General features: G+C 38.6%; 1 protein-coding gene across 1 annotated transcript in view; it reads right to left on the reverse strand.

Annotated features, from left to right (window-relative positions):
- MAN1A1 (mannosidase alpha class 1A member 1) overlaps positions 1-19,651 on the reverse strand; it is a 151,388-nt gene that overhangs the window by 65,358 nt on the left and 66,379 nt on the right. The window contains exon 5 of the mRNA XM_086745272.1: positions 2,404-2,498. Coding sequence (XP_086601398.1) covers positions 2,404-2,498 — 95 coding nt within the window. The remainder of the gene's footprint in view (positions 1-2,403; positions 2,499-19,651) is intronic.

Here is a 19,651-nt window from a genome sequence, read left to right on the forward strand (position 1 = left end):
TGCAAGTGAAACATTTAGAAAGAAAGAAAAGGAAATCCCAGTACAACCTACCAAGCCATTACTTAAAACGTACTTCAGAGACAAAAGGAAATTTTACACACACACTCAAGAATTGGCTAATTATTTTAGGTGAAGAATAGTACTACAGTGAACTTTTTAGTGTATTTGATAATTATGGTTCTACAAAGAGACAGTAAGTGTCCCATGGTCATTAAGTCCTGAGGAAAGAAACAGGATGAAGTAAAACAAAAGAAAGAGAACAAAAGTACAAGAAAGAGAAAGAGTACAAGATTTTGGGTGGATGCCTTTGATATGTAAGGACACACTGACAAAATAATATATATATGTTTACACACAGAGGCACCCAAGGAGAGAGCAAGTCTGGCTATGATGATCCAGAATGACCAGAGAAAACAAACTATTTTGTGAAGAACGTTTGCATAATGAAACAAATATCCAGCTCATCTGTTAATACAAAAATAGTCATTTCAAAATAACCACTGAAACTCACAATCTATTGTGAGAGTTCTCCCATTTGAAGCACAAATCAAAATAAAATCAAATAAAATACTAATCAGAAATGAGGCATATTAGATCTGTAATATATGCAGGCTTCAGTGGCTTAGCATTTCCTAAGCCTGGATGACAGCGTATTTGTTTACACACAGTATTATGGCAGAGTCATCTGTTGAAGGTCAAAGATAGAGAGATGCACAAAGATTCAAAATTAATAACTGAGAACCTAACTTTTTTTCTGCCACAGCAAAGGAAGTTATCTCGGTAGAGATCCTTTTCCCCTTTGGTGCCAGATAAGAAATGAATCCCTTTTGCATTACCACCTTGGGGTGCTTGTGGGTGACATTTGTAGTGCACCACAGTAGTTGTTGAGAGAAGGCAGGAACAAAACCATAAAGATCTACCATAGAACTTGAACTACTTGCCAAAACCATTGATATATTTAGTAGATAAGCAAGGATTTAGATTAGGGCTATATAAGACAAATTTTTAGCCTAAATACCTTAAATATGTTTACATATACTATGTAGAATAAGGTACTACTGTGTTGCAATTACAAAGGTATGCTAAGGTTTCATACTCAGATGTTTTTGTAAGAAATTAAAAACAAATAACCAGCAAACCTCAAGCCGTTGTGCTATTGAGCTTGTACAGAACTCATTAAAATCTGTTGAGAAGAAATCATTAGCACACATGTAAGTAATCAGTCAAAGTCCAAGGATCATCACCGAGCAGCGGTTAATCAGCACCTTCAATGACAAGAAAGTTCAGGAGGTGCTAACTCCCTCCTGCTCCTGCATGCAGATGTGCTTTTTGCCTCTCACCTCACTTCTGTTTGAAAGGAAGGCAGAAAATAAGCCTATCTGAACTGACACACCAGAGGCTTCTGTATCTGAGCAGTTTACTGGGAAGCCTGAAGCAAACACAGCCAACCAAGCAAGGATGCCAATGTATGTCCCACTCTGGGAAAAAGGTGTGCCCATAAATACAGATCAAGCAGACAACAGTGGAAAACGCTGACTGTCAAGGAGGGAATCATGCAAAAAAAAAAAAAAAAAAAAAAACAGAAAAAAAAAAAAACAGAACATGACACCAACACACACACACACGTGAAATTCTCCTTGGTTCAGTTTCCTGTGGTGAATGGTGCTAGGGTTTATCTGCAGTATGAAGAAAGCTGATACGTCCTTACGAATGCAAAAATACACCCCACAGGTATTACTTTCAATATTCTTCCCCAGGCAGTGCAAAGAAAACATTTTATTTACCAGCACAGTATCACTGCTAGCAGGCCTGAGGCAGAACAAGGGATTTTCTGACATCTCTCTGGAGTCAGATACTGGAGGGCCAGAGTGACTTCAGGAGAGCATGGATCTCCTACAGCAAGCACACAGCTGTCTTCAAAGCAAAACTGGCCAAAAGCAAAACCACTCCTTGGGAGAGGGTGCAAAGCAGTGACTCACTTGTAGCAGATATTGCTCTGTTTCTTAATACAGTACTGAAGGGCATGCTGGTACTACATTTGAGAACAGGGGAAACTATGAGCACAAAGTGCCTGGAAACTTTACCCTTTCAGGGCAGCACATGTCCTCTGGCCCCTACTTGATGTATAATAACACTAAAAGCAATGGAGGACTTCAGGAAAAGTGATGAACAACATACTAACTGACAAAAAAGTAGCCAGTTCTGAGGTGCATAAACGTCCTTCTATAGGCATTCTTGTGCATACAACATATTTCTACCTAAATTTCCTAATTTAAACTGTAGAACCAAGGATCTTATGACAATTTTTACCTAGCTGGAAAGACAAAAATTGTGCAGCAATTGCAATAGTTCTGTGATGAAGACAGTTTCTATATAACTAGTCACCAAAAAGCAGTTGTTTACCTCTTGATATTAAGCAACGCCCAAGGTATCCCAGTGGGAGTGTTGAAAGCAGGTAGCAATTTCTCTCCGAGCTCCACTGCCTTTTTTCGGAAAACCTGAAAGTTAAGAAGGAATAAAGTGTTGGAAAATGCATTGTTGCTCCCGCTAAATTAATTTAGATAATACCATTATTGAGTGCACAGTATAAGTCATCTCAGCATAATGAAGCACCCCTGTTTTTTAGAGTGACGTTAAAGGAACAAAGAAGCATAACTCATTTTCTGTTACACATAGTAACCGGAGAACTCTCACAGCAGGATCACACAGTCATGATGCCCAGATGACCTGCATCTGGCATGACCAGCATGAAGTCAGAGACATCAGCATGGTCAGATCCGCTCCGGTTTGCACAGAACTGCTTGCGCGCTCCCCGCCGTGCCTGCCAGGCACTCTGGGGTCCAGGAGGGGGCCATTAGCGGGAATGCTGCTGGATCCAGGCTGGCTCACAGGCCATCTGCACTGAGCGACATCTCCTCCAGGAGCCGTGGGGTTGCTGGCCACAGAAATGCCGCCTTTGCTCTGTGTGAAGTTTATTAATGGAGGCTCAGCGTGCTGTGTGAACTTTGGCTGGATCACCATGTACCTGCCATACTGCAAATGTGCTGCATGGGCAACCTGCGGCAAAAACAACCCCCTCCCTGCCTCTCCTCAAAAAAGCCAAAAAAAAAAAAAAAACCACCCACCAAAAATAACCCCAAAAAACCCAAAAACCAAAACCAAAAGAAAGATATTTTTGCAGCACCACAGTCTTTACGGACTCAGCTGGCTTACAGCCAGATGGGTATCAATGCCACGATTAATTAAAAAATTGGAATATACCCCTGCACATAACTGACACTTAACTGGTCTTTTAGCATGTAAAGAGTTTCAGATTTCATCTTAGAAACAAGAAACGGAAAGATCACCATTGCTTAACATGTTCCCACAAGAATGACAAGCAATTTAACATTAGGAACTTCTACGGTCAGAGTAATAGTTACAAAGCTAGAACAAAGAGGATTTTACTCTCCTTCAACTGCCAGCTCAACTCAGGTTACATTAACCTGACTTTTCGAGCACTGAGTGCTCTCGTAAGAGAGTTTTTAATTAGAAGCAATATTGTTCCAATTTAAATATAGAAACCTGTTTAGTGCTTTCAATATGGATGTTAAAGGCCTATTTGCCTGGAATTACACTGGGATCCTGCACAACACTGGAAGGGATTATCCCAGGTGTAGTAGCCAAAATAGCAAAGTCACCTTCATCGTTCTCTCTTTCTAATAATGTCTCACTTAAATTCATTTTTTTCCCCTCAGACATATTCATGATGAATTTTGATTTATGTATTAGAAAACAACTTCAGATGCATCTTGCAGTGTAGCCAAGTACAGTTCAGCAAATTTTCAGAGATGGAAAAACATTCATATATGTTTATGCAAATACCTAAATATAGACATTTGCTGGTCAAAACAAGGTAATGAAGAAATTTCTTTCCACATAAATAAAATGCAATTTATAAAATCCTACCTTCTAAAAGCCACTCTGAGTAAAGCTTTTTATTATTGAAAAATGCATGATCAGAAGAGAATATAAAATTCTAGGATAATCACGTTACCATACAGAAGCTCCAGACTACCTCACGGTCTCTTCGTATGACACACATTTCAAGCTTTCTGTGACAAGGCCATGATTTAGAATTGCAGTACAAGATATTTTGAGGGAGATTAAGTAATTTGAAACCAAATTATATCTGGGGCCAGAAAACTTTTTTGAGTGGATTGCATATGAGTGTTGGGAGAAACTTGAAGCAAGGCAGCAGGGAAAACAATTTGCTTGGAAATCCCATCATAATCCATGTTACTTCGGACATCCCAATTTACCAATTGCGTGGATTCTGCTGAGAATTAGCTACGGATTTGTGATCTTCATCCAGCACATAATTGAGTCTCCCCAAGGGTTAAAACTTTTGAGGGACACTCAGAAACAGTTGGTGCAGAATGCAATCATCTCGTTGTTGATTTCCTTGAGAGGAGCCAGCGACAGTAACCCCACCAGGAGCACAGAAGCTTTCCCCACATTACGCTGCACAGTCGTATTAGTTCACCTTGGCCTGCTGAACTCAAACCTATGCTTTGGTCCCTCAGCACAAGAGAGGCCTCCCTCAGCCTTTCACAACACATGGTGCAATCAACCCATTAGCTTACCTCAGCATCTCTGACCCGAAACACTGAAGTATTACCAGGAGAGCAGTCAGGATGACCCTCCCAAGCAATGGGCACACAAAGACCCCAAATTTCTGCAGAAGCATCTGCTGCAGAGCGTAAAACCCTATATTTTGCCGTATATAAAGAGAGTAGATACTTTATTTTATGGAATGTGGTTAAAGGTGCCACGTGTACTCTTTTTAGATGTGTATTTAAGGACAAGAGATCTCGCTTTCAAAAAGCACATACATATTTAACCACAGCAGTGGCAGCAGGGCTCAGTAACTGCTGTACTTTACAGGCTGTATTAATCCTTCATCATTAAAAAGATTACATGCAAGCTCAGAAAGAGGTTTGTTACAATAATTGCTTCTGGACAAAACTGTAACATTTTAGGATCTTAATTAAAGATTTGATGTACAGCAATGATGCTTTACTAATGCTTCCTAAAATCTTATTTGAGCAAGGCCAGTAATAAATGGTACAAACTGGCAGAAAAAAAGGCAAGGAATAAACCAAAGAAATATTAATGTACAGTAACTTACACACACCTGACTTTCAAATATTTCTACCAACTCTCTCTCTACCAACTTCTACCAACTATTATTTCAATTCTATTGCATTTATTTTATGCATTAACAATTCATTTTATTTCAAAATAAAATTGCCTACTTCGTGGAAATGTAAAAAATAACAGTTATCAAAAAATAAACACATTCGATACGAAGCAGTAAGGAAATACTGTTCCACATATGGATATGCATGGAAAATGCAGTTCATTCATGATAAGGACAGTGCTCTGAACACAACGAAACTCGATGTTCTAATTTCTTTTTTGTCCAAAACACACCTCTTCCAAAGTAATAAACAATTTTTTTTTTCTAGTAGGCAACTAGGAAAAGAGAATTAAAAAATGATTTTAAAATCATCATACAATTTTGGAACAAGTCTTGAGGTGAAGAAGCACTTCTTGTTTACAAGAGAATTTCAATAGGTTATTGCTAATGCATGCTAGTGAATTTCCTTCCCCTTCCAAAGTTAAAAAAAAAAGTCAACTACAGACATTATCCAATTTTATCTGGAGGGCTAATTTAGCATGGCTGAATAACTGACTGCTAAATCACTATCTATTAAGTAACCAGTGTAGGCAAGAATGACAAGAATACAACACCACTCTGAATGACTGAACACAATAAATAGCAACTTCACACAGCAAAATTATGTTCTTCCAGCAAGCGTAAAAGGGTGAAGATTAATAAAAGAATGACTTTATTTTTCAATTTGCAGCTTTAACAGTTAAAAATAGTAAGAGGAAAAGCAGGTGTTGTAATTATTGCACACCGTCCATAATGTTCAATATCTTTTTCTTTTGCAGAAGCTTCTAATATTGGACAGGAAATAAATATTGTACAGAGTAAGATTTTTTTTTTTATAATAAAAGCAAATAAACAACAGAAACTTCTACCTCATATCTCTACTGCTGACAAGAATTTCAACTCTTTGCCAAGCCCTAATCTCTCTCCACTATCACTCAGTAAAGTAATTTTTTGGTAAGCAGTAAGTCTGACAGCTATTACTGAGATGCACAGAGTAAAGGCTGAAATGACAGAGAAAAAAAACCAAGATGACATTATATATAATAAAGGAAAAGATTACAACAAAATTTCTCATCACAGTGGTTATCTTGAGAGGCTCGAGGACTTTTCCTGGCCTTTCCTCATGGATGACCAGCCAGCAACAATGAAGGCTTACTTACACAAAGCACTCCAACTCGAACAGACCTGGCAGAAGCTGCCATGGTCCCATGCCTACACGTACCCTTCTCCCCACATTTAGTTCTCGTGGTTTAAATATTTACCTACAAGCCTAAAACTTTACAAACCACTCCCAAGACCTCCATGACTTGCTCCACTGCTTCATCATATCTAGACTGCTTACTTTTTAAGGAAGAGAAACTGGAGTTATTTACTGGAGTATCAGCTGTCCCTTCATCAGGTGATGCAATGAGTAAGCCACACATTCATCAATCCCTTCTTCTAAATTGAGGATTCAAAGGAAAGTATTGTGGCTACCTTTAAAAAGTGATCCAACCACTAAAAATTGCACTCACATTTAGCTCAGCTAGATACTATACAACAGCAAAGAAAGTTATTCTAAGTGGAGCACTGTGATTCAAGAAAGAAAATGATAATTGAAACCAGTCAGAAATCCATGATCTGTATGCAACACTATAAAGTTAGGTAGGATATTAAATGCTTTCTCAAGCATTTTTCTTTAACCTAATTTTTGCCAGAATATAGATTTTGGAAGCAAGATAATGCATCTCTCATAAACTCAAAGTATTATTAACATTTTTAAAAAGGTTTATGTAAGATCTCTAATAAATTGTATGATATTGATTCTCACTGTGTGATGGTCTTGCATAAGAAAGTCTCCTCTGTGGAATAAGTACACAGACTCCTTTACACTCTGCAGTCCTACTCATAATTAAAATTAGCACTAAAGCAAATTAGATACTCATTGTGCGCATATAATAGATTTACATAAGATACAGTTTCTGTATTTTCTACTAAGATCTCTGCTTATATTAGTAGGCTATGAACTGAAGCTCAATGCTCAGTAAAGTAGCACCTTCACTGCCCGTTGAGCTACCAGTCTCAAGTGCCTTCCAAACACAAAAGTCACACCGAATCCTTGCACCATTACTCCAAGCCAGCAATTCTTTGAACAACATCTGAGTATGCAGTAACACATAAACAAGAAATCCAGCCCACTGCTGCGCACACTCAGCTTTCCTGTTACTGTCTGTTCATTACTAACAAGCCAGGAAGGAAAACATTATTTTCTCACTCCATTAGATGTTCTTAGTCATTTTTTAAATACATATAAATATTTTTGGTCTTCACAAGACAGAAGTAACTTGGGAACTTCCCCTACCACACAACCACTGCGCGAGCTGCTAGTACGCTTTTGCACAACACCGTACCTATGCATGTCATGGCTCCCAGTGCCAAAACTCATCCACTTCCTCAGGAACTACAATCGGCATCTTTCATTCTAGTAAGACTGGTAGCGCTATTACTGAAAAGGTTAAGGAAAGTAACCACATTAACATATACAGTACTTCCACCAGCAGTTTTCCTACAGTAATTGTTCTTGTAATTTTTTTTTTTTATTTCTCTCAAACATAGCCTTAATTTAGTGAGGCAGTCTTGCTTAGAAAAACAGTTTGGGCACGGGGTTTTTTTTGTTCCTGCTTACTCTGTGTCACTGATGCAAATGTAGAGGGTTTGGGTGTGAATTGACACAAGAGTCAAACTTGGGATGAAAAAGAAGTTGTGAATTTAATGAACCAATTTTTCCAAATACCCACTTAATTCAAAGCAGTTAGTCACATTCTCTACACAACCTTGTGGCATGCATATATTAAAAGCGTGTTTTGTTATTTTTATTTTAATGGCTTTAGGGGGAAAAGTCTTCTTTTAAAAAAGATTGTTAAAACATTCAGAACTGTGTTGCTCACGTTAGAAGACCCAATCCCACAATCAATGAGATTTTGCAGACTCTTGTGTCCATTACCAAATCTTATTAGGGAAAACAGTGTTCCCACAGAGAGATGAGAATCTGCCTGCAAAGATGCAACCGCAGGGCTAAGACCAGAGCTGTCATTTGGTGAGCGCTGGCTTTCATTAAAGTGCAAGAATGTTATCTCCTCTGGATAAACAAAAACATTTCCTCTAGCTGGAACTAAGAACCCCTTTGAAAATGTTAGATTACCTCATCATAGATTTAATTGCTGTTGCTAATCAGGAAGAAAAGACAACATAGGAAACAAAGAAATATCTTAGAATTGCGTATGAGGCACATACAATTAAAAAAGAGCATAACATGCTACATTATCATAAATTAAAGAGCAGTAAGAATTCTGCCTTAAAAAGTCCTCCATAAGGGGGAAACCAGAAGTTAAATTTTAACACCAGTAGAAACAATAATTTTTTTTTTTCAAAGAAGACGTTTTCTCTACATCTCTAATTCTGTCAAATTAAGGATTTTTCATTTTTGTTTTATATTTACAGACAGAAACTGACAAGCCACTAAGTAAGATTTATTGCTTTCTTTCCTGTACCTGACTGCCTTTCCCAGTAGGGTAAGGAAATGAATATTTCAGTGCAAAAGCAGGAAACGAGAGCAGAAAAATGAACAGGGACAGGCCACTTTGCTGCTCTTCAGACCACTGAATAGAAATCATTTCAGGGTAACAAATGCTGATTTAGGTTTAAAGCTATCTGCTAACAAAAGACAACTCTCTTAGAACTTGTTCCAATACCTTCTTCACTGAAAGACAATCCAGGACTTTTGCTATGTTTGCATTTGTTTTATTTTTACAAGGAAAGATTAGAAATGCTACAAAAACTGTGGCACTCCACCTGACATACCAGAATATTTGAAATAGCGTAAGCTGAATTTTTCCACTGTCTTCAATAGCAAGTGATACCACACTTAAGTGTCGTATTATTTTAAACCACTTCCTATAACATATTTTCAGTGTTTGTGGCACCTGGATAAGTTACTCAGCTGTTGGCATTAATTCAGCAGCAATTACTGCTTTTACAATTACTGTCACCTTGACACTTGCAGGTGGGTTTGAGTTTAATTTCACTCAGCCCTCACTTACTCCTGGCTGTGCCAAGTCAGTTATGAATTATCTGTGCTACAAGGTGAGGAGACAGTTAATAACATTTCTGGAAACCAGCACTGTAATGAACCATCACATCAGTGTGGTGACCAGTATCAAGAGAATAAGCCCAATGGACTTCATTTAGGACCTTCACAACTGTAGTACTATTTATTGTACACTTAGCTCCAGCAGCGCTGAGAGCGTATTTTGAGCATTCTCCTCAGGAAACAGACTGGGTCCAAGACCAGCTTGCTAGCTCTGGGCCAGCTCTGGTCCTTCTGAGCTCCGAGCAGAACACACATGAAATGCCACACCAATGCATGACCCCAGGGCTGTACCCAACCTCATGTCTTCCTACCAGGGTACAGAAGAGGACAGTACATTAAAAATGAGCAGGTCCACTCGAGGCCACACCTACAGTGGCCAAAGACAGGCCAGAGCTCATCAGAATGACTGCCCACGCTGACACCAGAGTCAGCATCACACTCTTCAGCAGCCTGAGTTTTGTGAAGGCTTTCTGGTTTGTAAGTGTAGTGTCAGATCCAAAGCACCTTTGCCCACCTGCACCACTGTCCTCAGAGCTAATAAGCCTCCTCCCAGTCCCCAAGACCAGAGGGTCACTGGTGGTTGAGCAAAGCAGGCCTGGCTCTCCAGGGGTTGCACCAACGTGAAGCTGAGAGGCTTAGCTGGATGGGGGAAGTTTCCCTACAGAGGCAAGGGGGTGCTTCTGCACTAAACACCCAAAAGCATCCCCCACTGCCCGTGCTGCCCTAGCCAAACCCACCAAGAGCAGCACCTCAGGCACAGGCAGCCTAGACAGTGAAGAGCTAAATACGTGCTGGAAACTTAAATCAGCCCTGTTTCCATAAAAGTACAGTGAAGGAAACAAAGCGTGCTTTAGCTCCTTTACAAAGCATGGTTTGTCACATCTTCACACGATAATTTTGACCGGATAGAGCAGCATTTTATTTTATTGAGAATTTGGTCAATTCACCCCCTCCCTAGAGACTAGGAAAAGGCAGCTGGTCAGATTTCCATCCCATCGGGATGCCGGCAGAGGGAGCACAAGTTAAGCTGTTACACAGCAGAGGGGCATCTTGGGGTTAGATGCTAGAAATCCCAGGAAAATTACTAAATTAAAAAAAAATACAAACAAAAAAAAACCCAACAAAACCAAACAAAACCTTGCTTTGGTAATCTCAGATGCTCCCCTCATTAAAATTCTCAAAGCAGCACTCATTTTCATACAAATCTCTCCCTCACAAATATAAACAATATCACAGCTGTATAAAGCAGGAGGAATGGTTCAGTTAAAAATAATGACAATCCACAGCCATTCCCACAATCCCACTCAGCGTCAACCATCATGCAGTGCTGGGCTGGAATGTGCTAAAAGACAAATAATTTTCAGAGGAGAGAGGCTGGAAGATATAGATCCTGTAGTAAAAGGGGACTTTCTATCCCAGTCTAAGGCTGAAACAGCCACAGGGTAGCATTTGTAACAAGAATTCAAAGCTTATATTCGACATATCTGTGAGAGCAGCAGCGATGAGAGCACTAAAACCTTGCGAAAGCTCTTGGCACTCAAGACAACATGGCAATTCAGGAAGGTGCACCTAAGTTTTCAGCTTTTGAAAATCACGATTGTACAAGTATGCAAATAATCTTACTAGAGAGATTCAGGCAGCTTGTGGTATCTGTGAGCAGCACCTGCAAACTGCTAGAGCACTACATGTCCTTTTCATAACTTGAGGAAATAACAAACATGAGTAAGCTTTTAGATTTGTACTGCCGTTTCCAGAATACTCCAGTATGCTGGTCACCAACTTGTAGAAGCAAATTCACTTTAAAAAGATGCTCATTACAAAAATTAATCATATTTTTGAAAAAAAACCAAACCAAACAAACAAAAAAAACCAACCCACAACTTAAGAAATCCTTTCTTTTATTCAATTAGCCTTTTCTGTTATGGTTTCACTGATCACAAGAAAATTAATTTTCTTTTCTAGCTGATTATTGTACTAAAGAACTCACATAGTACCATGAAGAATCCCTCCCTATAGAAAAGACTGTAGAGAACTTAATCAAATGGAAGTAACTGGATTAGTGAGAGATTTCCAGATTTAATCCAAATGTACATAGCAACAAGCACAAAACCCCTCAAGTTATCAGCAGCAGCTAACACATGTAATTACTTCAGTTGTTTTTTAACTAAAGAATTTCTAAGTAGATATATTGTCTTTGAAAATCTTATTTTAGGAAGGCCAGTAATAAATGGTACAAACTGGCAGGAAGAAGGCAAGGCATAAAACAAAGAAATATTAATGTACCGTAACTTATACACATCTGACTGCACTTGAAAACTGGGAAGGAAGGAATTGCTAAATAACTGCAGAATTAAAAAATCATAAAGGAATAGTTTGTTCCAGTTATATTTACTTACTTCCTTTTGTGCTATTCATGTGTATTTAAGAGTGCTTACACAGAGAAAGTCCAAGAACTATTTAGCAGGAAGAACTTTTAGACCATAAGAGAAAAAGTAACTACTAATTTATCTACCGATGTCAATAAAGTATTAGTTTTTTTAAGTGTATGTATACTTGCACAATTAAAAGCTTAGCTACAACACATTAGCACTTGGAAAGCTCATGAACTGACCATTTAATAATATCTCTTTTGTGATAATTCAAGAAAAAGTGGTGATTGATGTAGTAAACAAACTTTAATGATTGCCTGTAATAAAAGGAATTTGTTAGGTATAAAAGCCTCTGAGAATTCATCACCCCAAACTCAGGGCAGCTTTAATTTTTCAAGGGGTGCGATACACAGCATGCACAGTGAGCGATGAGTGGAGTTTGCTGCTCGTGCGCAGATCAACTGCGCGCTGCCAGCTGGCTCCCGAGGCCCAAACCACGGGTAACAAGCCTCACACCTATAAAAGCTGCGCTTAAATCTTAAAATTCTGCAATCCCACACCACCCCAAATCAATAAATTAAGAAACAGCTCAGTGTCAGTCAATCAGTGTCAAAGATTTGGGAAGCCAGTCTTGCGTCCTGCCAGCAACAGAAAGCCTGGAATCCCAGGTCTCCAGTCAAATGAAGGATGTGTTTCTAGCAAGGGCAGGCAGCAAGCTAGCAGGCATTGAGACTGTCAGCAGCCCATGATGGAGAACTGAGCTCACACCTAAGAGCTACTGGAAGTTTTAATCCCTGGTTTTACCTGATATCCACATACCTGGAACAGCATATTAACCCATGATATGTGTATGAACACTGTGGTATGTCCTGCTCTGAACAACAGACAGGACTGTAAGCAGCACCATGCAACTGCACAACTGAAGGATGAACACTCATTATCCCTAAAAAAAAAACCAAACCAAAAAAACCAACTCTTTTCCAAAACCCTTCCAAAACCCTTCCCCATCCCCAACAAAACAACCCCCCCCCCTCAAACCTGCAGAAGTCCGATATTCTAATGCTTGGATGCTGGTGAGAGATGCTGTCAGCCCTAGAAGCAACTCGTAGACTAACAGCGGGCAAGGATGTCAAAAGCACAAAATATGTCACATACGTAGCACTCAGGTCTTCTACCATTAAGGAAGACGACAGATGTATTTGAAAATACATTGGACGTAAGTAAATACGAATGGAATTAAAAATACAGCATATAGAATGCAAACTCATTATATTGTGAAGCGATACAGAAAACATCTGGATGTCATCTTAGAGGTTTGTGTTTTTCCTGATTAAGGAAACAGCTGCCTTAGTAAAATTACTCACATCCAGCAGTAATGAAGAGTATCTTTTAGCACAATTCCTCTGTTAAACCACAAGCATCTGCTTCCTAATTTTCTTTTTATTTAATCTTGTGTACCCAGCCCAAGTGCTGTTACAACAATTTTAAATAGCTGCCTCATTTTACATCTTGCAAGCTATCACATCCAAACAAAGAACAGCACTTTGCATATGAAACTCTCCTTTCAAGCAGGTGACCATTGAGAGGTGATTTGCAACACCATCTGTGTGAAAGCAGGGGGTGGGGTGGAGGAGCCTAATAAACTTTGCATGGTGAATCAGTAATTACATAGCTAATGTAGCGTAAAGTGCTAACAGAAGATTCATTCCTGGCCTTGTAAATTCGACTGTATCTCGCAATTCTGATACCATTAAGTGAGTTAGAGTGATGCCTCCACTCTAAAGTACACTGCCAGACCACGGTGGCAGGCACAGAAAAGGCCAAAATCACTCTGTGTAAGTAAAGGATATTCCATTTGCTTATTTGCTTTTTAATGTTAACTCAACAGCAAACTGAGAGCTGTTTGTTTCAGCGAGTGTTACGCGATACTTGTAAGTTTTTTCCAGTTGTTAATGGAAAGAGTTTTAAATTATGCTTATCAAATATGCAACTACAGCAACATGAGGAGAATACCAAGTATGCCTACTTTAATTGTTCTTCAGCTCTTTTTTTTCCCCTAACTTGATCTCCTCACTTTAATGTTTTACTCCAACATCAGAAAAATAGCTTAATGAAATGACTCGCAACAGTTGGAAGCAAAAGGGTCCTTGGACAAAAGGGTCCAGAGCTCAGGATCTCCCACATTCTGCCATCTTCCTTGAATCAACCACTAGCAAATGGGTACCTGCAGAGCAAACCTGGTCAGCTCACTGAGCCAATGGAAAAAAATAACTACTCTGTCTCACTGCTCTGGTCCCCCTCAAAGGGGCAATCTTCTGCATAGTCTCAATCTGACACCATCACAGGTATTTTAAGTTAGATATTTATATCACTCTGAGGCCAGTCCTCAAATGGTTAAAATTTATATTGACAATGTCCTCTGACCAGGTAGCACAGAGTAGCTCTTCTTCAGTCAGCTTAGATTTTCTTCCTTCTGCAGTTACTCCTACTGCTGTAGAGCAATTGTGGTGGGTCTACAGCAACAGTGCCACGGCCCTCAAAAAGTTTTCCTTTTCTCAGTTGATTTCGCACAAAATGCTCCATATAGCCAAGCAGCTGTCTTTTCAAGAAGCTATGAGTGACAGTGCACAGAATCACAGAATGGCTGAGGTTGGAAGGGACCTCTGGAGGTCATCTGGTCCAACCTCCCTGCTCAAGCAGGGACACATAGAGCCAGTTGCCCAGGACTACGTCCAGATGGCTTTTGAATATCTCCAAGGATGGAGACTCCACAATATCTTTGGGCAACCTGTGTCAGTGCTCGGTCACCCTCACAGCAAAAATGTGCTTCCTGATGTTCAGAGAGAATCTCCTGTATTTCAGTTTCTGCTGAAAGTTATTTATAAATGTTATACATATACTGTGGCACAGCATTAGAGCATGTACAGGGCAGTGTCATAGTATAGTCCTAAGAGAGTTCTGCCCAAACTATAGCTTCACAGTAGACACTGGAACAAACCATTTATCAACATGAGAAACCTCCTCTTATAAGGTAGTAGTGGCTTGCTTCAGAAAGCAGCAAGCAATAAATGAATAATAATAATAACAGGAACACCTCATAACTAACGAACTACATGAAATGCAGGTGATAAAAGGATTAGGGCAAGGAACAAAGCACGATGAGAATCCAAACTGACAAGTTTAAATACCAAAGTTTTAAAAACAGGTCATGATGTTTGGCACAGAATTACAGAGTTCCAGGCTTTACACAGTCTTCATTAAACAAAAAAAGCTTCAGGAATTTCATTTGCATTAAAGTTTACGCGAATGTCCTTTACAAGAGATCCTCTGTTCCTCTTCACACATCAGCAATTCTACTGACCATTAATTTGATGTGTTCACGGATACAAGAATAAATTAAAAACTACTCTTTTAGAGTCCTTCTTGTACTCTTTAAACATATATCAAATATAATGAGTATTTCCTGAAATCTTGTATATTAAGGCTGTCCTATGTTTAAATAGTAAAGCGCTTATTTTAATCCTTATACTAGGATTGAAGCTGACACATAGATTTCCAGGTTTTGTGATCTTAGACACTGGAAACATCATAAATATCTTAAAAAGTAAAGTGATAACAAGAACAAAGAAAGTGCCAACTGTCACTCTGTTAGATTTACAGCATGGATCACTAGGAACAAACCATCTGATCATAAAAGTCTCTCATTGATCTTTCTCTGCCACCAGCAGCTACAGACTGCTTCGTCTTCGCTTTTATGTATGTGGAAAAGGAACCAAGAATTTTATCTCTTCCAGCCCTAATGCTTCAGTGGTTCACCAGATTACAAGTAAATGTTGATGACTGTCACAACTACTAACATCATAGAAACTACTTCTTTAATTTTTTTTTTTTTTGTAAATTCCATTAAAAACAATGGGATTGAGAGGGTGCCACCTGGGTAAATTCAGCCTGGATATGCAACTGTGCAGACACCTTACCTTGACTCCATGACAGGCAAGTTCTGTAACAGCAGCAGTTGCATTGAAGATGCATTCCTAAGAAGTTATTTTTCAGGGGAGAGAAACATGTAAAATTGAGCCTATTTTGCAGGTTCCTTCCTCCACAAGACCTCTGACACACATCTAGCTAGCTTTTTATGTATTTCGTACAGCAGGAAAAGAAGATGATGGTTTTGTAACTCAGTGCTTTCTTTTTTATTGTTGAGATTTCTCTGAAAGACAATAGTCACTGAATTGTCTAATGAATAATGGGCACATCCAAAACAAGCCTAAATAAAGCATTTGTATATTTTCTTTAAGTTAGATGTAAGAAATGTGAACTCTCTTGTAGTTCTTTTTATGTAAGGCAAACATAAGGCTTCAAGAGAGAAAACCTATGATTTAAGAAGCTGCTTCTGTGTTCTAAGTTAAATCATCAGGCAGACTAATTCAATTCCTTTGTGTTTACTGTAAGACTATTTCTCTTAATGGACAAGCCATAAAACTAAAGTGACTAAAATATAAGGAGGCGAGCAGACATTTCCCATTCTTAAGAGTCAGAAACAAGTGCTCTGACTGAAAAGTAGTGCTGCCAGCAAGTCATAAATTTATGAGCAATTCAACTGCTTCTCTGAACTACCTGCAGTTAAATCTTTTTTTACAGTTAAACCTCAAAATCATTCCTATAATTAAACAGCCATAAGATGTCCTCTCCAAAGATTAACATTATTTTTGAATGCAATGTATATTTGGAGGAAATAAAGGTTTCATGTCTTCATAAAGATTTCTAGTATGCATATTAGCATATACAGGTATCACTACATTGCTTTCCATCCCCTCACTTGAAGCAAGGGGAAAGAAAAAAAAAGACATGACAGGCATGTAAACTCCCTATTTTTACCAAAACTCACGACAAGGCTTTAGTGTCTTATTTTACTGTTTGACTGAACACTTCACATAGCCATTCCTATGACAGGTTTCACTAAATTATTTTTATATTTGATCTTATGTAAATTAAAACATTACAGTATCTTAACTGTAATGTCAAGTTGGAAATAGATATTTAAAAAGTCTTAAAAGTATGATTTAGAAAAGGAGCATCTTAACACCAGCTACACTCATTACTTCTATCACCAATTGCCATAGTCCATCAAGGAAAAACTGGTTGAGCAAGGAGTTCTTCTTGCTATCTCAGTAACTCTTCACTTTTGGCCTTGGGTCAGTTAATAATCATATTAACTTAACACACAACCTTTAAGCAAATCAGCACGGCTGATGGCATTTAACATCGGAGTAAGTCTGCTCAGACATGCTGAGTACTATCCTCACAGCCTCTTGCAGCAGCGTGGCAATGTTTGCCCAGACCATCTCAGCAGTTATTGATCTTGCCTGGAATGAGGAAGATTATTTGTTCTTCCCTCTAGAATATAAATGGAAATAAAAGCAACTCTGGAGAGAAAAGACTGAGCACAGACTGAACGATATTTGTAAGAGATACCCTACAAGCAGCAAATACTGATGAGAAGGTTTGAGTTATTCATTGGTTTTGCATGATAAAAGGAAAAAAGATTGAAATTGTCTGTATACTATGAAAAGTGTTTTTAAGAACAAGTTGGGGAAAACAGCATCCTTTAAGAAACTGCATTGTGAGCTGCTTTGTTCTGCAGCTGTTGGTTTGAGGAAAACAACAACAAAAAAGTTTTCAAAGAAAAATGGAAGAGAATGAATTTCACAGTGTATCCTTTTCACATGATGATTCTGAGGATCTACTGGACTGTAAAATTATCTAGTCATGCTTGCAAAAATTAAGGACAACTTGCCCCCCAAGGGACAGCATGACTTTAAAGCACTAACTGGACTGAGCCAGCTTCCAAAAACAACTACTATGGTTATTTTGCTTAGCCTGCAAAAGCAGATGACTGCCTAAAGGCTGAAGAAAAGCAACAAACAAGACACATCTAGTTCTTCAGATTAACTAGTTACAGAGCTTTTTTGGTACTTCAATGCATTTGAATCATAAGAAACAATGGAAGTGGCCCTTGATGTCAGAAGGAAGATTGCTTTCTGTTAACTGAAAGTTGACTGGACTCCAGCAACACTGCTGCTGGAATGATCCTCCTTGTTTGCTTTAGAGTTTTGTCAGTTTACATAAGGTTGTTTTTTTGATGTTAAAATAAGCTTTTGAGCCTTCATGTAGCTGAATGACAAGAGTCCTCTCACCGCGCTGTCTTAATTAGCTACTATTTGAAGGAGTTATCAAGTTCAGGTGAGTTAATATAAGCCAGGTAGGGAGGTGTTGGGTAAAGAATATCAGAGCTGAACACATAAAAAAAAAAAAAAAACCAAGTTCTTCAGAAGATCTTGCACCTCCTGACCTCTCTTATATCTTATGCTTTACTAGAAAATTATACAGTAAGATAGCTGACCAGCTAACACCTGTGGGAATACAAGAGTGTAAGACTTGTTGACAGAAGACTTGGAAGCTAAGCAGTGAACTAAGAAACTGAACGTGCTGTTTAAATACATCCTAAACTATTTTTCCTGGAGGAAAGCAAGGAAGATTTATATGAAACACTGGCACTACATACTATTCCTCTTTTTCACCTTTCAAATCTTCATGGAAGTAATTCTGTTCATCCTCTTCTCAGTCTTTGGCTTAACAAAAGTTTGCAGTTTGCCCATTTCTGTACACTTAGCCTTACACAAAATGAGCCTTGACATATACTGATTTGAGGAAAACAAAGATTTATCTTTCAAATGCTTCATGACAGCTCTGTTTAGGGGCCATCACCTGCCAAAAACCCAAATTCTCCTTGGCATCTATCGTGGTGGAAATGGCATGGGATTTTTCATGTGAACATCTTTTCCAAATTCCTTTTTGCACACAGGGTACAAATACAGTCTGCATATGGCAGAGGCAAGATTTTGGCACTGGAGAGACAGGAACTGCACTCATTTATCAACCACAACATTTATCAACATTTATCAAATGTTGCATTTTTACAAACAAATGGCAAACAAATAGCACGTGGATTCCTGCCATTTCTGAAAGAGCTGATAAAAAGCTCCCTCCTTATCTTTGCTTTCAAATATTTCAGATTTCTGTTGTTCGGAACAGAACAATAGATCCTGCCAGAAAATACACAGGCCAATTAGCACTCTTCATAAATTGATCCCAAGATTTCACCCTCACTTAAAGCCAGTAAACCTTGTTTGTATCTGTTTCAGATTTGATCTGCACATGATGTATTGCTAAATCCAAAGGAGACTAAAAGGATATCTTTTTCTCATGCAGCAAAGAAGCCATTATCTGTACCTATTGCTGGAGGCATGAAGGGCATGCAAGAACAGCAATGATGTCTGCTTCTGGTTTCAGGCACTCAATTTTCCCAATGATTTTCAGTGAGCTTGAAGCAGCAGGGCTTGTATGTGGCACAAAGTGGTGTTTTGCATTTCTAATCTGATCCTTCAAACAGCAAATTGGATGAGGAACTTTTCCAATTTCAAAATAAATTTCTATTCACTTGATTTGTATTTAAAATACTTTGAATTAATTAATGCTTACAGATTCTTTGATAGAAGTAATTAAAATTTTTGCAAAAAGATAGAAAAGTAGAAGGATTCTTTCCTAAAGTCAGATTTGGGAATCTGATGGAATGCCTTAGTAGCTCCCAACAGAATAAAAACCACGAGAATCTTCTAGTGGATGGTTTATGCTTTTATCTTCTCTAAACTAATAAGGAGAGCACGTTATCTACTTAACTCCCAACTTAAAGAAAAACAACCTCTGAATCAGACTCAGTTTATGATGACAAATCACAAAATGAAATCTTACAGAAACTAGCTAAACATTGTGAAAAAGTTAGATGAAGAAATGAGGAGTTACTCTATGCCCAGAGCAAAATGTAGGTACATACTAGTTTCACCTGTACCTTCTGGGAGAAGTAAAGTTCCC

The sequence above is a fragment of the Chlamydotis macqueenii genome, chromosome 3 (genome assembly GCF_036417535.1).
Source record: "Chlamydotis macqueenii isolate bChlMac1 chromosome 3, bChlMac1.mat, whole genome shotgun sequence".
In the NCBI taxonomy this organism is placed as follows: Eukaryota; Metazoa; Chordata; class Aves; order Otidiformes; family Otididae; genus Chlamydotis; species Chlamydotis macqueenii.